This window comes from Leptosomus discolor, chromosome 4 (genome assembly GCF_034619465.1).
Source record: "Leptosomus discolor isolate bLepDis1 chromosome 4, bLepDis1.hap2, whole genome shotgun sequence".
NCBI classification, from domain to species: domain Eukaryota; kingdom Metazoa; phylum Chordata; class Aves; order Leptosomiformes; family Leptosomidae; genus Leptosomus; species Leptosomus discolor.
Window position 1 is genome coordinate 47,187,672 of NC_141394.1, and position 23,673 is coordinate 47,211,344.

At 43.3% G+C, this 23,673-nt stretch overlaps 1 protein-coding gene across 2 annotated transcripts in view; it reads right to left on the reverse strand.

Moving 5' to 3' along the window:
* The window catches only part of ACSL1 (acyl-CoA synthetase long chain family member 1), a 31,090-nt gene extending 19,630 nt beyond the window's left edge, over nucleotides 1-11,460 (reverse strand). The window contains exons 1-4 of one of the 2 annotated variants that reach the window (XM_009953664.2): nucleotides 11,260-11,460; nucleotides 4,649-4,763; nucleotides 4,206-4,270; nucleotides 2,808-2,909 (exon numbers count right to left, since the gene is read on the reverse strand). In XM_009953664.2, coding sequence (XP_009951966.1) covers nucleotides 2,808-2,909; nucleotides 4,206-4,270; nucleotides 4,649-4,763; nucleotides 11,260-11,454 — 477 coding nt within the window. In that variant the 5' untranslated portion in view covers nucleotides 11,455-11,460. The remainder of the gene's footprint in view (nucleotides 1-2,807; nucleotides 2,910-4,205; nucleotides 4,271-4,648; nucleotides 4,764-11,259) is intronic. The other variant, XM_009953665.2, reaches the window with a different exon arrangement.
* Nucleotides 11,461-23,673: the final 12,213 nt, after the last annotated feature.

Here is a 23,673-nt window from a genome sequence, read left to right on the forward strand (position 1 = left end):
GTTACCAGATCTTACAACTCAACAAGGATTGCATTAACAAGGGTGCTTGTTCCCCTTCCCCATTCCCAAACTCTGTCACTTTCTAGTGCTTTTGCAGGACGTTGGCCAGCTACCTCACCCCTGTATGATGACAATTTTAAGCATCATTCAGCTTGTTAGTCTATGTAATATCTAATATAGAGGCTATGTTAACAGAGTTGCTAAATCTCAGGTTTACGAACTGTTTATTAGGGGCAAATTTCCTGAAGTTCTCTACTGATTGAGACAGCCTTAAAAACACAGGGAATTTTCTTGAACACATTTATGCAATAGGTAAGTTGTACACCTCTTGTCCAAAAAGATCTCTTGCAGAACTACTACAAGGCCAGCTAACAGGTAACTAGACTTTCATGCAGACAGACATACTGGTAAGCCTAAGCAGGCACACCTATACCAGTCAGGAAAGGGTCAACTGAATATTTCTTCCTAGATAGCATCCACCCGTACATGTAACAAGAGGGCAGCTGTATTGCTGTTCAGCAGCCTGAAGTTTAGTAGTTGTTTTAATAGGGTGTGGGTCTACTACAGTAGACTTCAGAAGCTGCACACAGTGATAAGAGCTGGTGTTGCCTCCAACAATTCTTGCACACCATCATTCTCACTACATCAACGAGCATCTTTACTTTCTGGACTACAAGACATTTTTCTTCCATTTTAGCTTCTAAAGCCAAGAGTATTTAAATACAAGCATCAAACCTTGACCTCAAGTTCTCTCTCAAAGCCCAAGCAAGCAACTAGTACTGAATACAGACAACAGTCTGAAAGTTTCAATTTGTTTTCTGACATGGCTCTGATCTTCTGTAAAGGAACACTGTATATTTCACTGCCCTGTTTTCTCAAGCTGAAACACAACTTGCAGAAGAGATCATCTGTTTTCCAGTTGCTCAGAGAAAGTAATATTTTTATTTATAAATCCAAGTTTGGTTTTTTAGTGAATATTTAAGCAAGTAACATACTAGGATTTTCCCCATTAGGGGATTTCCCCAGCAGTTGTTCCCTGAACTGACAAATGCGAGTCATTTCACACAAAAAAAACTTCACATAATCTCCTGTCTGCATTAGTGATTATGTTGGGGATGTCACAACACCCATCCATTGGTTTTCAGCAGGGAAAATCCCAGATTTAAAATTGCTGGTTTAAACAAGTCTTTCCAGCTCATTCCTGACCCAATTCAGAGCCTGCTGGAGCAATGCAACTCAAGCACATTTTGTCTCTGTCATCCAAGAGCAGACCACACTACAGTGCTCTCCTTCAGAGAATCCACTAACCCAGCAGTCAAACACTTTGCACCCAAAAGTCTAGAGAGAAACAGTTCAAACTGGCACAATACCAACATCTGGCTCCTTTTTACTTCCAGTTATAATGTTACAAGCACAGGACACTGAACTGAAGAGTCTGTAACACCATGTCATTTAACAGCTTCCTAGCTGGAGATATCGCAGCCTTTTTTATTACAGAAATAAAACTGCAGCTGTTAGAACCAGAATTCCAGCAGAAAAATCCAAGCAGCAAACTACTGCAGATTTAAGAGTCTGGAAAAATTGTTTTTTCTTCAGCTGTACAAGGCTAGAGTTAGGATTTTTATTTTTTTTTGTGTTGTAAGTTGAGAGAGGAGGAAGGGGGTCAAGGTCACTTGTCACACAGCTTGCATTTTAATGACACCAGGGAAGGCTTAGCAACAAACTGAAGACAGAAGAGATCCAACAGCAAGCTGTTGTCCAGCACGATTGAGACCCAGACACAACTTCTAACCCTGTCAACACTGTAGATGGCTCTAGACAATGGCATCCAGCTGAAAGTGTTTAATCAAGAGGGACAGCATATTTTTGACAAAACTTAAGGACTGGTCTCCTGTCTTAAAACAGGTTTGGTTTGAACTAGCTTAATGCAGCAAGCACAAGCTCAAGCTACCAGGCACACAAACATATGTTGGAGAAATTCAGTCCTATTCAATAGCTTTAATAAACAAGTCTAGATAATAAGTATTTACCAAATATTTAATAATATTTTTAGAAACAGCAATCTAGAACCACTTGTGGGTTAAATGGATAGACAACAGCTAATCAATCTAAATATCCCCATAGTTGTCTCAGGTTCATAACATAGTTTCGCTTCTTCAGGTGCTTATCTTTAATTATGTCACTTTTTTTAGTCTTTCTGCCCCTTTATTAAACTACAATTAATTTTCAATTTTTGCCTTCATCAGCAGTTCTCCCTCCCAGAATCTTTATCTCCCAGGACATCTGGCAGAGATAGAATTAGCCATCTTCTATTTGTCCAAATATTTAATCCCTAAGTGTTTCTTCAGGTTTTGAAGGGTTTAAACACCATGTGACTTCCAACCAATTTCAATCACCTTGTAATCCAATGTCACTTTTTAAGAGAACGCAAATGGTGATTACATTCACTAAGTATTACATCAGCTTCCCATTAAACAGGCCTCCTCTATAAACTGGGAGGAGAAGAGAATGAGTTAAATTCTCCTGGATTGGTTCTCCTCCTGCTTTCCAGCCTTCTGTATTCAGCTCTGGGAGCAAAAAACAATACAAGGCACTAACAGTTCTGTCAATTATTAGTTTGGATTCTCAGCTAAAGATGCCATATCTATGGCTTGTGGGTCTACAATGTCAGCCTTCAGCCTTTTCCCAACACCAAATGGACTCTTAGTAGGGAATCTCAGTTACACTGCCAAAGAGCAACAGATATAAGGGCGGGCCACTTCAATAACAGCTAGACCACCAATACTAGATACTGTCAGTCAAATTACCTCAGGTCTGTTTTGTGAGAAGATTCCTATATACTGAACTTGAGATGGTTTGAAGCCTCGGTGGAGTAATGCAGAGCCCACACACTCAGCTCTGTCTGAAACCTGGAAAGGCAAAAAAGAAGGAGAAGATAAAAAAAAAAAAAAAAGAGAGCAAGCTCATCAGTATATACCCCTCAACATTATTTTACCTTGTCTTACAAAAAGGCGGCCAATAACTGATATGAAGTAGACAGAAGTTTTCTAGGCTATTTTGGATGTCCTCTGTGACTTTGATAGCCTAAACACTGCAGTGCCATTACATCACACTGATCGTAGATACTGAACTCGCACCCAATATGCGGCAAAAGCAACACTTAATCCAGTTGGACTGGAAAGTGTTAAGTGTAAGTTTATATGTTAAGCTCATTTGTTGAAGAGGCCATTTGTTGTATCTGTATTGAACCCCAGAAGTGACCTGGAACGATTCAGCATTATATTCCTGCTCAGTCACAAGCAGGATGTATGCCACCCTTCTCCTTTATTTGGTGCCTATAGGAATAGCATTTCTCCCTTCAAAAAGCAAGGGAATAAATAGGCAAACCCTAGCTAGTTCCACAAAGTTTGGGAAGCAGTTTTCTAAATTCTTTCCATATAGCACGTGACCTGAATCCATGTTAGTCACATGACTCAAACAGCAAAGCTTTATTAAAGAGAGGTTGCACCTAACAAGCGCCCAGCAAAATCACCTTGGGAAAAGCGGTCTGCTACACACAAAATGTGTTTAATGACCTCAACAGCATGCAATAGGGAACGTTTATGCAAATTTGAAGACAATAACTGATTAAATCAGGAATGACCTAAAAGTGCACAGCTGTTAAAGATTTGCATAAAGATATTTTTAGCAATCATGAAGGTGCAGACTACTGGTTCGAAGCATATCTGTTAACACTCTATACAACTATCATTCAGCACTATGGAGACAAGTTGTCAAAACGCACAAGTAACATCCGTAGCCTGGACTTTTCTTAGTGTAAAATGAGCCTCTCTGAAGCAAGCACCTAAAGTAGTAGCAGTCCAAGTCCCTGAATAGTACATCAAAGCCCTTCAAAGGCTATGTCCAAGTTCCAAGCAATTCAGCAATGAAATACTAAAAGCTGCCAGGATAACCCCAAGAAAATTCCAAACTAAAACTGTTAATAAACCAAGTAAGTGCAGGAGGTACTCTTTCCTCCCTTGCACATATTTGAGGCTGTTCCTTTAAGATATTCTAATAGGAACTAGAACCTTTCTGCAATATTCTGCTGCTACTATAAGACATCTATAAGTAACTGAGATTCATTATATCATATTACTGGATGTTGTATCAGTGGTCTCAGCAAGCAAAAGTAGGTCTAGCACTAAGCTGGAGAGACTACTTACCTCTTTATAAGAGATCCACTCATACGGCTGGTTTGGTTTTCTAACACCTAGACATGGACCATTATCTAAAAAAAGATAATCAAAAGTTACTCAAAACTTAACCCCAGACTCCTCTGTCCTGACACCACACTAACTACACTTTTGGTGTTAAGCCTCCGGATTCTTTGCAGACACCCTCAGAAGACAAACTTTAAGAGGGGGAGCAGGGAGGGAAGCTGGGGAAAGACACACAAGCAATAAGGTTGGTTTAGGCTAAGTAACACAGCACTGACTTTATTCATACAATTCTGCTTCACAAGAGGTCACAGCTAAACTTGCCTTCAAGAAAGCTCACATCATATCATACTGCTACATAGACATCCCCTATGCCCAACTGCATTTCAGAAGAGCCCAGACATTTAGTTCTTGACATTGTTGAAAAAATTCTTTAATTTTAGACTTACTTGATACTTGCATACCCCTTTGGAAGATATCATAAACTGTTCTCACATCATCATAGTAGTAAATCAACAGTTCATCGCTGTTAAGAAGAGAGGACCTTCGAGCATGCTCACCACCCTAAGAAAACCAATTAGAAGGGTTAGACACACTTCTTGGTTATAAATGAACAGGAATTTCCTGAAGGAATAAAAACATCTCATCCATTAAGTTTTGATGTGAGACTTGGCAAATTCTGCTTCAGGGAACTTCAGTTCTTTTCACCACCAGGGGAGAGATCTGCAAGGTTTCCCAGGACACTGTTTAAAGAGTCAGACTGCTCCCTGCATTACTAAAAACCTGTCAGGCAAAAATCTTATTCCTCAGCCACCTACGATAGCACAGAACAAATGAGAATGTCAAAGTGCCCTCTGACACTCCTTACTAGACAGGGTTTTTCTTAAGAAACATTTTACTCTATTAGTACAATATACAGCATAATTAATTCCATTAAGCTTTCTAAATCACTCCAGCCTCAGAGCTCACTAGATACAATATTAATGCTGAGATCCTAATCTACTTTTCTAATTAAGATTACAAAACACAATCACAGTTCAAACTGTGGTTTCAAAACCTAAATGATTTTAAGCGTGGTCAACAACACCCTAAACAAGTGTTCTTATAGGTAAAATACTCTGTACCAGATAAAAGTTTCATCCTTTAATCCAATTTGAAGTTCCATCTTACATAAAAAATTTCCTCCTGATCTAATTAGAGGCAGTCAACACACTACTACTTGGACTATATTAAAATCAGTATTTTTCAGGAGGTGATCATTTACATAGGCTACAATTGGAAGAATTATTTAGTAGTTCATTGTTTAAATATAGGGGGGTTTTAGCATGATCGATTAAATAATCTCATTTTATATCAATCAAGTTTCACAAATTGCAGTTATACAGGTACTACTGGGCCACATTTATTAGTCCTGCTATGATGACAGACACCTACAAGCAAGTTCTTAGCAGGAAGAGCTTAGCTGATTAAACAGAGGGTCTTGGGTAAACACTGCATAAGATTCTCTATCAGTGGCTGTAGTCAACTCCTGGCTCTTCTATAAAGTCAAATCCTGGACTAACTCTGTGCCTGAATTGTGCCATCATCCACAATGTCAAAAAAAACTATTCATATGCAATCATAGGCTCTTCCCAGCCATTGGTTTATTTTCCTGTTTTCAAAGTACCCTGGAAGATCAGAGAACATTTGTTCATATATGTTAGATAAACACAAGTTTATCTGCAGAAGGTGTCATATTGCCCATGCACTCAGAAAGGAGCTAGCACGTTAAAGGCAATCAGAGGAAAATATATTTTAACACTAGAACAAGTCTAACCTGTTTTAGCAAAACGCTATGCGTAATGCAGTGCTTGCCACTCCTTTGACAGTAAGCAGAAACTTACACTGTGAACATGACCCAGAATATGTTAATGAGTGGCTTACCTCTAAAAGTTTGTAACATTAGAAATCCAAAAGCTACTTGCTTGCACTCAGACCAACATCTACTTTATAAGAAACAGGCAGATCCCTAGCACATGTCTCTGCCTGGGAAGAAAAGTAAGCCTGCTTGCTTTATTGGCACTGGTTCACAGATCTCAGATAACCAAGATCAGCTTCTAGATTTTCCCAGTTTTGCCACCTCTGGAGCTAACCTAAGGAAGATCACACAATGTAGTTTATAGCCACAATCATGGGTAACATCAACAAGTGCAGTGTATCAGCACCATGTTTGACGTGCTACAATTCCTGCATCAGGTGAAATAAAATATCCTAAGCCATTCCTTGGCAACAGCCAAGAAGTATTTGTTTTCTCCTTATCTGAGCTACTACCGTTTTGTTTACACACCCTATTACTCAGCACCACAACAGCAGTTTTTGCAGGGCCTGAGGGACTAACCAAATTGGAGGATGAGACTTATCAGACAGACAGCACACTGCTTAGACAGAAGACTGACTGCACTGTCCTTCTGAAAAAACAGAAACTCTGTAACAGACTACTATCGAAAACACCTCCTCAGTTCTCATATTTTCAGTAAAGGAAAACATAACCAATTTATGGTTCTGCTTACTTTATTCTTCCCCCCCTCAAAAGTAAAGTGAAATTAACAGAGTTTAACAGCCCTAGAATAAGACTTTTGCTGAAAAACACCCAGCTCTGTGTGAAGACCATCAGGAGTTCGATGTTATTTTTCAGAGATAGAGTGGAATACATCTGGACATGCTGAAGATCATTTAGATCTTACCTTACGCTCCCAGTTTGAACTCATCTACTAGGAAATATTATGGTATTCATTTACATTTTGCTTGAGTAGCAAGAACTACTATTTTAAGAGCCTGTCCAAAGAGTCTTTGTCCAGGATATTCATGTAATATCAGGGAAAGTTCTGCTTGCAGCAAACTTTTCTAAAAATCACTGGTCATTACAACCACCAAACATCTGAATCTCAGGACTGGACTGTCTAGCTGATTTCACACTAGTTATTTGAATGGAATCTAACAGATCTGTCCAGTACAAAGGTAAGCACACAAAAGGGTTGTCAGTTTTACCATAGCGTTCTTAAGCAGCCAGGCAATAAAGTCTAATTAATGTGAGAACAGCCTCTGGTTACTCATGTAAGGCAGACCTTGCAGCAGCTCAGGGAGTTGCAGGAAATTGACCCATTACACAGCAAGTACTGGACATTAAGTAAAACCTTGGCATTCGTTCAGAATAGCAGCAGCTGAAGGAAACAAACTTACTCTACAACAGAGGCACATATTACTCTATCAATGCCTATTTGGGTCACATAAAAGATAGCTGCTTTTGTTCAAGCCATGGGTTTGCTTCTTGTTGACACAGGCTGCTTAGGATTAGCAGTAATGTCAAAACACACTGTTGGCTCCACTATGCCTGAGGCAAGAGACCCAATTTCCATTTTCCTGAGAGGGAAAGTATACTAGCAAGCGGTGCTTAGGTCACCGTCATGCATATTCTGAGCAGCAAGAAGTATAAACTAGAGTTTGCAAACCAGCCATCTAATTTTAAGCATGCTAATCACTAGGTGAGCACACAACAGCTAAAATTCATCACTTAATAGGGAAACAAGCACACGTCTAATCAAGTGATTCTTGAAAGATAAGGCAAGCTAGAATTCTGGTAATGTATCAGAAGAATGTAAGTAGGTTTAAAAGTTTTCATGAGCTGAATATCTTTCTCCATATTTGAATATCTTTATAAACAAACACATCCTGGTGTTTATTTATATCCTATCCTTATACATGCTCTAGCAGAACTTGAGCCAAACAACAGTATTTGGGGTTTTAAAGCAAGATTTAATATATTTGAAAGCCATATACCTGCACTCAAATCAATAGCCAAAGTTATTCAGCTATCAGTCACCAATGGAAAGAGCAACCTACAAGCAGACAGACCCAGATGTGCCTACCACTACAGACATTCAGGGTGCACAGGCTTTGCAAAACGCAGGACAAATGTCCTATTTCTACCACATAGCACTGAAATTCTCAACAATATCTTATGCATGATGGAGTATAGCATGAGTCTCAGCAATGCAGTCTCACACTAGTCAGACTTTATATTTAGAGTTACTCTTCATTAATCTTGTCTCCTCTCCTACAGACAAGTGATTCAAGTGGATCCTGAAACTTTTTCACCTATACCTCTGAGAAGATTCCCTGAATTGAGATCAGGTTGGGAGCTTTGAAGACAAGAGGGGTTTGTTTGGGTTTTTTTCCCCAGTGAAATGTAACTGTAGTATGCATAATTTAAAGATCAAACTCCACATCTTTTCATTGTGGGATCTACTCTAGAAGAGCTGATACTTTCAGTAACTTTTTGTACCAATACTCAACTAAGTGTGCAATCTTTATGCTCACTCAGTGATGGTTAAAATGGGTCACTAGGTGCTGGCCTACCAAATCAAAGCTTTACAGAGATGGGAAGTGACCTGGAACAACAACAAACAGGATCTTTTTCTTCCCATATAAAGTTACAAAGACTTACCAGAACATGTAGAAACCCTACTCCAGTCACTGACTTCATTTAACTTTGTTAAAGGCCAAGGAAATAAGTCACAAGTAAAAATTAAGGAGACGCTTGTTTATAGTTCAGAGTTGTTATTATTAATGAATAGGTAGATTAGATACTAAAACAGCAGAGAAGAAGAATTGCCTCCTGCCATGTGTTTTTTTAGAGCACATTGCTTACTCCCTAGACCTTTTAATATTGTATTGCTTAGCCAGAAAAAAATATGTTAAGACATAATTTGAAAGCAGTATTAGATATTTTTCTTCTGTGGAAGTGACAATCCATCTTAACACACATGTGAGAGAATGGAGGAAGTGAAGTGAAACTATGCAAAATCTAGTGAGAAACCGCACCCACAAGTATTACACTCTTGTTACTGTTATAAAAATACCAACTCTAACAGACACTTGAAACTCATTTCAAAACATACATTCTCAATTGATTACAGTTTGAAACAGTTTACAACATTACATTAAGGGCTGTATCTGAACTATCAATAAACAAGACTGGATAGATCTTGCTCATTTCAACATGTTCCCAAAGTTTGAGCTCTTATCACCAAGACATTCTAACACTCAGCTGTTTTCATGTAAGTTTTAATACTGTTCAGTCTTCCTATTAAAATGTACTTTCTGAAGACTCAATGAAAAGTAGTGCCATTATACCTATCTTGTTCTGATCAAAGAGCTGATGTTAATTAGTACAATATGGATCAATAATGCATCAAGTAGTTTAGTAAAGTCTCATACTACCAAACAATTATTTCAATCACAGAATCCAGTTTAGCTTGCAGAGGCAAAGGCAGTGAACTGAGACTGCTGTCACAAGTCTTAAGCAATAACTGCTTGTCACTGGTTTTATGGCTAGTTAAGAGCAACTGTTTTACCATCATCCAAAGCAAAGCCCCCCAAATCTGCTGAAGTCTATACTGACTAGTGAGGCCCTCCACAGATGGAAAGCTTTCGCTGCCACCAAAACACACTGCTCTACAAGACTACTCCACCCACTGAGTAGCTGCTGTCAGGATTAGGAAAGCTCACCAAGAGAACCAAGATCTAACCTCTGGATCCTTACTCGACACATGTTCCTTAAAAAGAGGTATTTTTGGCAATTCCCACATTGCCACAGTATATTTTTGTTTCCCTTTATGTACTTCTAATAGCAGACCATTACTTGCTATAACATAACATGTCAGTAAGCTTACTGTATACCATACTGGGAAAAAGATTAGGAAATAAATGGTACTAGCTAAACTTTTGAATGGAGGTGCCAACTAATGCTTCATTCGTCAATCTCAGCATCATGAAACACTGAAAAAAAAAGTGCCTGGTTTGAGGCCATCACAGTAGTTTGCTTTGCTAAAGTTCATGAAAGTTTACTTACTGTAAATTTCAAACTGCTCTGCCACATTTGTTTACATCAGTTTGTAGTCACATCTACTCTTAAGTATAAGAAGTCATGTTAATTGCATTTGATAGGGGACAATTAGATGCAGCCTATCCACACAGAAGACCATGGTGTAAAGGGAGACTTCAGATGCAAGTATATATATATATATAAAAATCTATAGTGGTATTTTCCAACTATTAAGAGCAATGCAAGAAACTGTTAGCCTTACAATCTTACATTTTGGAAGTATCTCCCTTGAAGATCACAACCTTTCAAAGCTGTCTCCCTCCTTCAAAAGGAGAAAACACCTTGTCCACCCTGAAGAACAACAAAAGGCACTCTTGAAAGAATTAAATAAGTGGCAAAATCTTGACTCTGTAGTGAACAGGAGAACTGATACAACTGCTGCTCAGGAAACCCCAGCCATGTAGTCAGTTGCCTTTATTTGCCTCCAAGCAACAGTTCCTCTCAGTCAGACTGTTTCCATATTTGACTTCACTATTAAAAAACACCACCTAACATTAACTCTGACTGCCTCTAAAAAGCACAAGAGAAAAGCTAAGCTAGGATATCCAGAGCTTATAGCAGGTGGTTGCTTTAATTTCAACTTACTCTATGGCTGGGATCTCTTGGCAGGACTAATATATTTTTCCACAGATCATCTGAGGACCATCAGTACCCTCTTCATGCTTGTAACCTGATACAAAGTCTCATCTGTCAGCTATTATGGACTAAATATTGTAACAGAAGAGTATAGCCTAATCAGTATACACCAGCATACATACTCTGACCTCAAGACCCAATTTAATAGGTCATCATTAAACACACGGCCAGGACTTTAAAACTACACTGCGTCAATTCTAACACGTGCAAGTTTCCTGCCACCAGTCACATCAGAAGCTCAGTTTTCTCAGCACGACGTCTTTTTCTCCCATGCTAGTTACAATCACTATGACCTCAACCCTCAAACTGGTTTTCAAATTCAGAACACCAAAAAACTGAGTTCAAACCATATTTCAGAAAACACACACAAACAAGCATGCCCTGAAATGTATATCCCCCCCAGTTTAGAAACACTTATGTAAATCAGTGTTTAGTCCCTCTCAATGCTGCCTTTAGGCTTCAAAATTCAGTGAATGACAGCATCCATCAGATGACACTTACCTCTACTTCCACAGACTGCATTGCTAAATCACATGGCGGTTTTAGAGCTTTCGGTCTTGTTGCATACCAGTAGGTCGTGAGAGCTGCGAAAGCACCAAAGCCCATCAGCGTATTTGTCGGAAGGGTGCGCACGTACTGTCTGACATCCCCAAGTTCTGGCATTCGTAGGTGTCTAAACAACTCATGTGCTTGCATCGCAGTTCAGCGCAGTTGTCCCGATGCTGGAATCTGTTGATATCAAAGAAAGTTACACACAAAGATTTGAAGTCCTCTTTCGACTTACTGTTGTTGTGGGAGGGCGACATATGCTTTGTCCTACTGGCTTCCCACTACCAAAATAATTTTATCTGCCACTAGGTAGGCAATACCTTGAGACATCTGTGCTGCAATTAAGCAAGCAAGCAATTACTGGTTCATACATACTCCAGAAAAACCCCAGCCCTAGCTGGGGCTGACAGGGGGCAACTTCTTCAGGATTTTAATATTGCTTTTAACAGACACTGCGTTGTAACAAAACTTTTGCCTTTTTTTGGACGGCATTTCACAAATGCAAAATAGTTATTTGCAAAGTAGCTGTACTGTAAGATTGTTTGAAGACTAAGTATCAAACAGGGAAGTCTGGGAGAGGAAGGGCAGGGTTGTAAGATGTTAACTTGTCTGCATTAACGTAACAGAGCATCCTAATCTTATAGTGGCATAGCAGAAGAAGGATTTTTCATCTCCTAAATCCAGTAAAATAAACTCTCTCATTTCTACTCTCCCTTCAATCACGCAGAAAGCTCACTACAGCAAGCTGCCTTCAAAGCCAATATCCTCCCATAGCTCCTCTACACTAGCAAGCTTCCCATTTGTCCCAGCACCACGCCAGCAATTTATCTCTGGTCATGAGGCAGCCTAAAACGGCATCTAAGGAGGCCCAAGGCAGCAGCACACAGCCATGTAATCAAGCACAGGAAGCACATTTGATTTGTCACGTTCACACAGAAGAAAGAGCCGAAGGAGGCTGCTCCCCGCCGGCGCTCGCTGACAGGGCTATTCCACTGCCAGAACCAGCCGCGGAATAAAAAAGGGACTGCAGTCAGCTCAGCTGGTGCTCCCCTCCACAGTCAAGGTCTCCCGGGACGTTAGTCACATGCCGAACCCACCGGCTCCTGCCCATTAGGTGAGAGGTAAGCAGCAGGCAGCCGGCCTGCCGGGGCCAATGGCAGCCCGCACCCCCTCGCCCCGCCGAAGGGGGCCCCTGCCCGACCTGCCCTGCCCTGCCCTGCCCGCCGGCGGGCAGCCGCGCTCACAGGCGCCTGTCACCAGCTCAGCCTCCTGCCACCCAGGGACGGCTGGCGGTGGCGGGGGGGGTCGGGAAAGCAACGCCTTCCTGCTTGCCTGAAGGGCTGAGATGTATTTACTCAGATAATTTAGGTCCAGCCATTTCCTAAGGGCAATAAAATTAAACAAAGGACCTAAAGAATGTCAAAATACGTGTTTAAACAGCTAGAACATACTGTGTAACAATACACCGCAGCGGGATGGCAGCGTAGGAGACGCGGGAACCCAAATAGGCAGATTATATATGCTTATTAGTTTTAAAACCAACCATATCAGACTAAGATTTCATATTTCTACAGGAAAAATCTCTAGTTTATAGTCGGCCCTTGAAATCTTTACTGCTGTGATCAGTTATTCAACCAGGCGCAGAAAAGTTGTCTAGTTCACAAAGTCTAACCAGCATTTGGACAAGAATTTGCTAAAGAGAGCAAAAAAAGCCATAAAATTAGTTCAAAGGGCCCATGGTTTCACAATGTTAGCAGAAGGACAGGCTGAAGTAAGGTCATGGATGGGGGCAGTGTCGGGATGGAATCAAGTTCCACCTCTGGAAGGGCCCCAGACCCACAGAACACTCCCCAGTCTGCAGGCACTGCCCTCCCTCCCCCCCCCCCCCCCCTTCCCTTTTCTTTTATGGCATAGCCTTAGGGTACAGGGCTGCATCACCTGGATATGCAGTGCAGGGCCACTACAGAAATGCCTTTTGGCTATTTGCACTGCGATACACAGCAGACTACTCAAAATCCACAACACATCAGGCTCTAGTAATGGAAGGTAGAGAAGAACTGAATATATTAACAAGGAACCTCTTCATCTTCCCTTGGTATAAAAAAAAATTTAAATAAATTCCTGACTTCGTAGTTAGGATGACCATGCTGTTGCTTTTAATGCATCAAATCATGCTCATTAGCATTGCATGGCATGAAAACTACATTGTAAGTTTTTATACACAGATGAAGACTAAGAATAAAAAGTCATTCCAACGAGGAAGTCTTGGCATACAAGTTAATTTTGTGTACATGATAGGCACCAGTTAGGAACCTAGACAAGTGGCTATAATGTATCTAAGGGCTAAGAGCAAACTTAGCTCTTTCCTCCTCAAGACCCACAAAAAGCACCTTTGACTTAAAACAACAAATACTTGTTTTCCTCTCTGCATTAGTCATGACATATCCTGCACACACACTATATGATTTAGGAATGCAAGGTAATTAGACAGTTACTCTTTCAAGAGGCTGTGGTGCCATTACAGCTAACAAAAACTGAAGTAAACATGATCAGATCATTTCGTTCACATAAGAGTCCCATTGTACTCAAGGCGCTGCTACAATTTCAGCCTAGGTGAAGAGATGCACACCGCTACTTCCCATTTCCTTGACCAGTTGTTTGTATAGCAGCCTGTAACAAAAATCTTTCTTGAGCAGTTATACTGAAAGTTATCAGTTACATAATGATATGTTTTACTGCTTAGGTTTATATTGAGACGACATTTTTATTACACATTCTGCCTTATCAGCAAAAAAAACAAGGTTAGGACAGTTTTCAGCAGGACTAAGCAATTCCTAGCTTTAACACTATCTGCCAAGTCATATCAATTCTTGTTTTCTGTATTTAAGACAAAGTCAAATACAACAGGGAGAATAAATTCACATTCTTAACATATGCATCCAGAATACACTCCATCAAGAAATGAGAGTTCAATGCCTCCCAGCCTTCTTTGACCCATCTCAGTATTCACTTGACTCATGCTCCAATCACATTAGACATCCAGGGTCTTTACCATGACCAGGGAGAGCAGTTTAGAGCCTTTAGACTGAGATACAAATATCTTCCCAGCGGAACTGGGATCTGGCTTTCAGTCCTTTTCATAGAACTGTTTGGGTTGGAAGGGACCTCAAAGATCATCTAGTTCCAACCCCCCTGCCATGGGCAGGGACACCTCCCACTAGACCAGGCTGCTCAAAGCTCCATCCAACCTTGATGGTCTTCAACACTTCCAGGGATGGAGCATCCACAACTTCCTTAGGCAACCTGTTCCAGTGTCTCACCACCCTCAGAGTGATGAACTTCTTCCTTATATCTAGTCTAAACCTGCCCTCTCCCAGCTTCCAACCATTACCCCTCATCCCATCACTGCAGGCCCTTGTAAAAAGACCCTCCCCAGCCTTCCTGCAGGCCCCCTTCAGGGACCGGAAGGCCGTCTCTCCAGAGCCTTCTCTCTTCCAGGCTGAAGAAGCCCAACTCTCCCAGCCTGTCCTTGTAGTAAAGGTGTTCCAACCCTCTGACCATCTTGGTAGCCCTCCTCTGGGGGCTACCAAGGAAATGGCTTCCTCAAGGAAGGACCCAGCTAAGTCTGCTTGCTCAAGACAAGCAAAAAAGCCACGCTCCCTTCACAAACCCAGGTCTTGCAGTTGCTTCTTAACCAGACAGGATCTGGACCACAAGGAATCCATTCAAACTCAGCCCCACTGTAAGACAGGACATAGCAAACGGAAGTCACAGCTGGAAACCCAGAGGAAGAATCCCAGATAACAGAAGTACCAGTCTGTGACACTCAGGTTGCTACATGCAAAAAAAACCTTTGAGCAGAGTGGACAACATATGAGGTCAAAAGCACTTTTTCCTCAATGTAACCAGTAGACCTTGGTTTGTTTCTAAGTTTAGAAACAATTCCAGACAGATAGGGGAAAGTGGTTTTATTAACAGGGCAAAACTGCTTCAGAAATAACTACCTGTCCTGGCCACCTCCACAGAAACAACAGTTCCCAAAATCCAGGCCATGAAAGCAGCCCTCTGAACTCATCGTATCAATCCAGTTCTGCACAGCTCAGACAAAGCCAGCTCTCTCTGCTCACACACACGCACACCCCACAGCACCCAAGACTCATTCTTTACAGCAGAGCCAGTATCTCAAGGCAACGACCCAAGTTGGCAGGACTCCGCCGTTCTTTGCAGCTCCTACTCTCGGCGTACAATGGGCTATTTACAGCGGGCAGCAGCCCGCCTATTGTCTATCCATAGCCAGACATCGTTCGAGTGCAACGGAAGAGAACAGGAGAGCAGCCGTCAGCTTCTGTATTGCAAAGAAAACAACCCCAAGAACCAATGGCCTCTCTTCCTCTCTATCCTAATATTTAGATGAACAGCACACTAGCACAGCAGCGGCCTGCCATAAAGGCAGGTCCATCACATGGTGTAAAAGTGGCAGTTTTGTTTCTACAGCCTCTTGCAGGCAGGAGAAAGCTATGAGATAAGTTGCCTATCTCTTATTATGAGCAATATGACTAAGATGTTTTCACTATGATACACTAGAACAGGGGATCAGCTACCCATATACCTTTGAGTTATCCTGACAGATACTTGCCATTGCAGGTTTTTTTGTTTTCTTACTATTATAGGTTACACTGCACAGCTCCCATGGATCTCCGTTTTATTTAAGTCTTTCTCTACTCATCCTTTGAAAGAGGAAGTGCAGAATCATGTTCTAGCTCCTTTATTGAATATAAAAGAGGGTGCAACAAATAGCTTTGGCTATTAACAAGATAAATCCTTTTGTACGAATAAAATACATAATCCTAATCTCAGAGTGCATTTACAATCAGCTTAAATTTGAGTCAGTCCAACCCGTCCCAGATACATACTCCCACAACCCTCTTCATGCCAGCCAGGGACTCATCTGGTTGTGCAGTCACACTAGAGAGATGATTCGGCAAACACCATTTTCCTGGGTTAGTTCTGACGCTAGCTCTCAGCTAGATCAACTCTTGTCTGGATGACCAGGCAGTCATTAGCTCCAGACAGAAACAAGACTCCACAGCTGGGGAAAGGGATGGACTACCGTAATACACCTTAAGCACGCAACTCCAAACACTGCATGCAAGTCCTCCCAGAATTTTCTCCCCCTGCCCTACAGTCAAAGCAGTAACCTCTGACAGAGCCAAACTGTAACCAGCAAGGAAACAACAACCAACCCTCTAGGTACAGCAAAAGAGCATAGGTAATTGAGATCTGAAGGAGAATCCTCAGTTTAAGCCTTGTATAACATGAATATAACAGCAAGATGCCTCCTCTGTCTCATGTAGGATGTGACAGTCTCTCCTTGGTCACAAAGGACTTTTCTGAGCAAACCAAGTACTGCTGAACTGTAATCCACTACTCTACTGCCCTCTCCCTGCTCCACCTACCCCCACCACCACCCCCCAACTAAAAAAATAAATATCTCATCTTACCCAGAATCACCTTGATCACCCAGCCAGGCTTCAGATCCATAAACCCTCCTTTTAAATAGTAACTGACAGATTCACTTTCCTACAACAGTAAAGCGGGGGGAACTAAAAAGCTGTTAGTGAGGAACCCATCCCATGCACAGAGAAGAACCACCAGGTCCTTAATATTTACCTCCAACCCCTCTGTAGCCCCCCAGTCTGGCTCTGCACAACCACAGGGCATCATGCAGTGGTTCAGGTTGCCTCTGTTCAGTTTTTGTTCCTGCATTGGCACAAGGCAGGACTGGAGGGAAGTTGTCTACAATCTGGATTCAGCCCCATCAGTTGCACCACGGTGATTTACTTCATAAGCTGCATCTGAAGTTAAGACTCTTGCTGCAACTTTTAAGGAGCACTACATATGATATTGATGTGTCAAGGCTCTGTCCCCATCTACAAGGAAAGTCACATCCCTGTCCTCAGATGTTTAGCTGCAATCCTCTTGCAATCAAACAGAACAACACCTGGATTCTTGCCTCTTAATGATGGCCAACAAGTAATCTGAGTGCACACCAATGAGGTCACTGGTGTTTATTCAAGTTCAGGTGCTAAACCACTTGACAAGAACCTGCTCAATGCCTTTTGTGCAATTACAGTCCTCCAGCAGCACTTGGTAACCCTGTATATTAAGGAAAGCAAATACTTCCCATTAAAACCTTTGAGACAGTGATCAATTCAAGTTTTCTTTGATCCATGCCTATATATACACACACTAAAAAGTCTTATCAGTTTCTCATCTTCAAATACCACAGAAGATGCTTATAAATATCTATTTTGCAGCCTAAATTACTACCCATTAGAACTGCATCCCTACAACTCTGATTTGCAAGTACACCATGGCACTAGTCTGTTAATTTAACTTCAGTCCAAATACGGTTTAGATCACAATCACCTTACAGAAGCAAATTGCTACAAATCAGCAGCTTTCTTGTGGCATTAACGCCTTGAGCACATCATACAAACTTATTCTACCCCTCGCAGGAAAAGGCTAGTATGAGTAGTTCAAGCGCTCACCTGAGACTGCAGGAATGAGTTTCTTACTCATACTTCTGTCACCTGAAGTCTAGCAGAAGGCAACCTGGGTCAGGCACACTAAACCACATTGCAACACACTAGATAGTGTTTACATTCATAAGCATGTTTTTTTAAAACATAACCCTTAACACTATGAGACTGGACAGATCAGTTAAGTACTTAAGAGAAGCAACTGGTTCACTAAGTGACCTCCCAACATGAGCACCACAAGACAGTATGACAAACCAAGCAACCTCTTGACCTCAGGTATTAAGGTATCCCTGTATTTCCTCCAATTCAGTTATAGCAAGCATTTTCTTCCAGCTTTCCTAGGAAACGAACCCATCCCCACCAGGCTATTAATGCAGCCCAACTGCAGAAGCAAAGTTTTCAAAACAAGGCACATGCAGTGTCAAACTAAAAAGCATAGGAGCTCTGGGTTTAAGAACAAAGATTCACACAAAAAGCCAGAAGTCCTTTTCTTCAAGCAGGACATCATGCACTTCTGCTATACACCTTAAATGGTCCAACTACAAAATACTTTTCCTCTAAGTATCTATAAAACCATGCAAGCTGTTTTCAGTCAGTTTTGGACTAACTACCAGTGCTACTAAAATGCAAATCCTAAGGCGTTTTTAGTACCATTTTACTCTCTGTAGATGAATAACTCCCAACATGGAAGGCAGCAAGATAGTGCAGAAGCCTTGTGTTATCAAGTGTCCTTGTTTCAGAAGTCAGGAGAGAACTGCAGAAATGCAAGCCCCCCATCTGCAGCCAGGGTTCAGCCTACCGCCTGTAAAGGTCAATGGTGTACAGCAGTGCTTCCCTGAGCCACACAGCATTGTAAACTCCCACACAAAACCGTTCACCAATGAACAAACCATCTCCCCTCATTTGCGAGGGTTTCTGGGGAGTTACCACTAGCTATATTTAACATATTAAAATATTTAACAGATCTGAACTTCTTATTTAGCACAGCGGGGAAGTAGGATATGGCAGGCAGTCTATTCATCAGGCTACCAGAAGCCAGGTTTATCAAGCAACGTATCCCCTTGGCCAGAGTCTCTCTCCCTTTCTGCTGCACATTTGAAAAAATTTTGTGTCATTAGCCTTTTGAGTCTACCAATTTCAATCACAAGGCTTAGAAAAACAAAACAAAATCCCAAATCCTACTACTATCTTCTATTGGTCACATTAGTCAAAGTGTTGTTTTCTTGGAAGGAAGAGAGAGAAGAAACCATTTATTGTTCCCCACTGGAGATCAACACTCCCAAGACAGAGAAGGCATAACTCACATCTATCTTCTCCAAGAAATCCCATACAGTATTAATTTCTAGTGGAGCAATAAGGTAGGAGAATCAGCTACAGACTTCACTCAAGAAACAGGAGAGTCACTTACCCAGATAGCCATCTCAAAGCTGTCTTTTCTTCCATTTTGAATTACTGGCTTTGTTTTTCCACCAATACCAACCTTGTACTTGCCCTTGAAGCAAAAAGCTACTTGGGAATTTGCTTCTCAAGAACTGAAGACTTTACAACTACAAATCAGCGAACGTGAGGTTGGAAGTAAAACAGCATCTACCAAATTTGGAAGCTGCCTTTTAAATTCATTGTAATCATGCAGTCCTTAGAATAGGCTAAGGCCGTTTGCTCAAGACCTTGAATCGAGTACACTACTTGTAATTACAAGCTTTAGATTTCCCCATCAGCCATCTTCAGACATTTTTATATTCTAATACCAGCAAGCTAAATATTTTTGGACTTCAAAGAATCAGGCAATAACAGTACAGTTTCATGACAAACTTTGTATTTCAGTTTTTGCATTATTAATACAAGCTACTGTTGCAAGAGAAAGGTATTTTTCAGTAAATTCAATGCCTTCTTACACTCAGAATTTATTGATCCAAGAAATCTGATCCAAATCTCTTGAGCTGAGAAATCTCAGCTTGTGAGTTTGAGGACACATTCCAAGGCAGAACGGCGAATACAAACACTCCTGAGCAGGCTCAGGTGACTGCATGGTTCCCTGTAAAGCAATATTGATTAAAAAAACCTGTTAACACCACACAGAATACCTCTGTAGTCCAGGTACAGATATAGAACCGTGGGGGCTTGATAGCTGTTTCTTTAGATGTCACTCTTTCCTATCACAGGACCTGACCATCACATCTCAGACTCTAACCCAAGCGAGGCACATGTTTAGATGGATTACGAGGTCCGAGGTTGTCTACAATACCCTAGACAGCTCACAGACATGCCCTTTAGAAATTCAGAAGGCTTCAAGTGTTGCAATTCCTGTTCAACAGGAATGAGAAACGTATGCATCCTGGAACAAAAGCACCGTGTAACCAGGCTAAATCCCTGTGCCGTAGCACTGCAAGTCCTACCTAACAGCAGAGAGGAGGCCTGCAAAGTGAAAGTCACTCAACCTTCCATTTTAGGCCAGTTTACCTCATGCTGTATTTCCATACTCCCTCTCAACTGCTTAAGAAGAAAAAGAAAAGCTACTTCAAGTACATGCTGCATTCATGCCCGTAAGAACAACCGACTTCAAGACAAGGTCCGGCAACTACTAAACATCAAACCCCTCAGGTTAACACGCAGCCCTGCGCCCCCCAGCCTGCTACCTGCTGCTCGGCCGGGCAGTCCAGGGCTTTGCTTTCCCGGGACCGGCCGGGGCGACCACCCCGCGGCCCGAGTTGTTTACCCCGGGCCGGGCCGAGCCGTGCCGAGGGAGGGCAGCGCTGGAGCGGGAACAATGCCCTGCCAGCCGGAGCTGCCGCAGCGCTGGGAGGAGGCCGGAGACAGCCGGCTACGCTTTCCTGGAGGCTTTTGTGCCGAGGGGAAGCCAAGACGGCGCCAGGGGACGCCGACCCCACCGCGGGGCGGAAGGGAAAACCCCGCAGCGGCGGAGGGGCAGCCTCAGGGGATCAGCGGCGGGACTGCCCCGCCGGCACCCGCCGCCCCTCTCCGCCAACCGCCCGGTCCCGCAGGTGACAGCGGCGGCGGAGGCCGCCCTAGCCCCGCGGCGAAGGGCCGGGCGGCGACAGCGGCTCCCATAGGCCCCGGCGGAGCCAGCCCGCCTCGGCGGCAGCCGGGCAGGTCGCGGCCGCCGCGTCTCTGACAGCCCCCAGCCCTGCGCCGGCAGCAGCGCCGCCCGCCCCTCAGCGCGGCCGAGCCTGCGGCCTCGTCCTCCGCTCCCAGGCAGCGGCGGCAGCAGCGACGGCAGCAGCACCCCCAAGCCCCACTCACCTCCCGGCGACAGCAGCAACAACGACCACGGCTGTACGCGGTTTTCCCGGCGCCGCCCTATTTAAGCCGAGCACGGCAAGAGCGGCGTGTACGTGTGCCGAGCCCGCCTCCTGCGCCCGCCCGCCCTCCCGCGCCGTCTGGCGGGCACTAGGGCCCCGGCCCGCCACCGCGCCTCTCTCCCCGCCCCTGCCCGCGGGCCGTGGCTCAGCCCGGCCGCTCGCCTGGAGGCCTCCAGCGGACACCCTGCTGCCACCCCGGGGCGCCCCGCCGCCGCCCGGGGCATCGCTGGGGCGTCTCGGTCTGCGGGTGCCGCAGCAGTTCGTACAAAACCCCGGCGAGGGCGGTAGAAACACTGTACGTGCGGGCACAAGTTACAGGAAAGAGGAGAGAAGAGCATAGGCACTGCAGGGTGCATCGCTTTACGCCATCGCTTTACGCCTTACAAACCCGAGGTGACGGCTTGCGAGGGAAGTTTTTCTTACGGCTGCGCAAAAGGCACCCGCATCCGGTATAGACATGCTAAGAGGACGCGTGTGTCAGTACGTAAGCGCTGGAAGAGGACCTTGACCTTGTTGCGATCCGGGGAGTCATCTGCTCGCCGCCGCGGAGCTTTGTTTGTGAGGGGGCTGCGGGTTTGAGGCGCATCCTGGTAAAGCGGAGGCAGCTGGGGCCGTGCCAGCGACCTCTGACAGTTACCTTAACGGGGTTTGGGTTGGCCGTGGGCTTCATCAGCCCGGGTAAATAAATGATAAGCCCACATCTCAAAGTCCCACTATGTTGCACACTCTGCATTGCCATAGTTTTCACGTGTTTCGTGGGTATTATTTGGGCTATTTTAAGTGTGTACATGTGTTAAGACTGTACACATTCATATATATATTATATTTTGTAAATTATTGGAGGTATTTTTATTTTACATAAAGGCAACCACTGTTTCCCGATGCTTCAGTTTATACTGGAGTATACCAGGCATAGGACTTCCTGCAAAACAGAGTTTGTAACGAAGGAATGAGCCTATATTCACTTTTTAGCACAGAGGAGGAGGGCACTTGTGAAGCTGCTGATAGTCCCCACTTAACTGCACTTGGGTTCACACTGTGGAGGGGCTCACAAATGCAAATAAATTCCTTTCTCAGGAAAGGAAGTGGAAGCACGTAATCCAGGAGTGCATCTGGTTTACTGCAGCTGCTAATGGACATGGACTCCCCAGCACCACTAAAGCTAGTCCGAGTAAAGCCCCCGAAGCACAGGCAGCATGGATGTCAGCTGCTCTGCCACTGCTGGGCTCTGCTGGTTTGTTCCTATTGCACCACACTTCGTGCTCATGTAGCCAGACTCAGCCAAGTGATTTTTGCATTACATGAAGGGGTTTCGATGAGGGAATCAAGTGATGTAGAAATACACCGTCTCGGGCACTGGTGACTTCATGTGTTGTCCCAAATGCATCTAGGTTCCATCTGCCAAGGACCAAACCTCATTATCTACTATGCTAATTAATCATTATCACATCTTTCTCCACATGTGGGTTTCTAAAGGCCATAAAGCACATTTTAGCCCTCTCTGAGAGAAACTTCAGTGAACTGATTTCCTCTTGTCTCTCACAGAAAAGACAGTTTCTGAAAAGTCCCTCTCTCATACGTACCTTTTCATGAATCCTGTCATCAATATGATATTGCAAAAGTCCCAGCTACGCAATATTTAAACAGGCATCGCACTAGTGCCAGGTATCACCTCTCTACTCTTACTTGACACCCACCTGACTGTACAGCCAGAGACTACATTGTTGTCTGAAATCAGCTTTTTCCAGCTGATCAGAAAAGAGAGGGACCCAATCTCAACCAAACTACGTAGAAAAACATGTATAGACAACAGGGAAGTAGGAGCTGTATGTAAACAAAATCTACAATGATGATCCGATACTGGACTGTCGTACACAGGGAAGCTGAGGAAACCAGCTCCTGTGTGTCACCATGGGCTAGGACCCTTCAACAACCACATACGCATTTTTAATTATATTTGAGATGTCACCAACTCTTTTTATTGGTGTACAGGGCATATAGGCTTTGAACCCGTTTCTCTTGAGAAATCAGGTCTCATTAAGTACATCAGATAAACGAAGTAAGTAAATACAGAGATCCAAAAGGAGATTCTGACTTTCTTGTTTAAAGGGAATTCCCTGTATTCCACACTGTGCCCATTGCCTCTTGTACTTTCATTGGGCACCATTGAGAAGAGTCTGCCTCCAACTTCTTTCTCCTCAAAACAGTCATTTATACACACAGACAAGATCCCTCCTACCCTCAAGCTTTCCTTTCTTGAGGCTAAACATTCCCAGCTTGCTCAGCCTCCCTTCATATGACAAAAGCTCCAGTTCCGTCACCATATTCATGGCCCTTCACTGGACTCTCCAGTACATCCGTGTCTATCTCGTACTGGGGAGACCAGATTGGACCCAGCACTCCAGCTGTGCCCCCACTAGTGCTGAGCAGAGGGGAAGGATCATCTTTGCTTGACTGCCTGCACATGGGGATGGACGACTGTTAAGCTTGGAGAAGGTGATCCT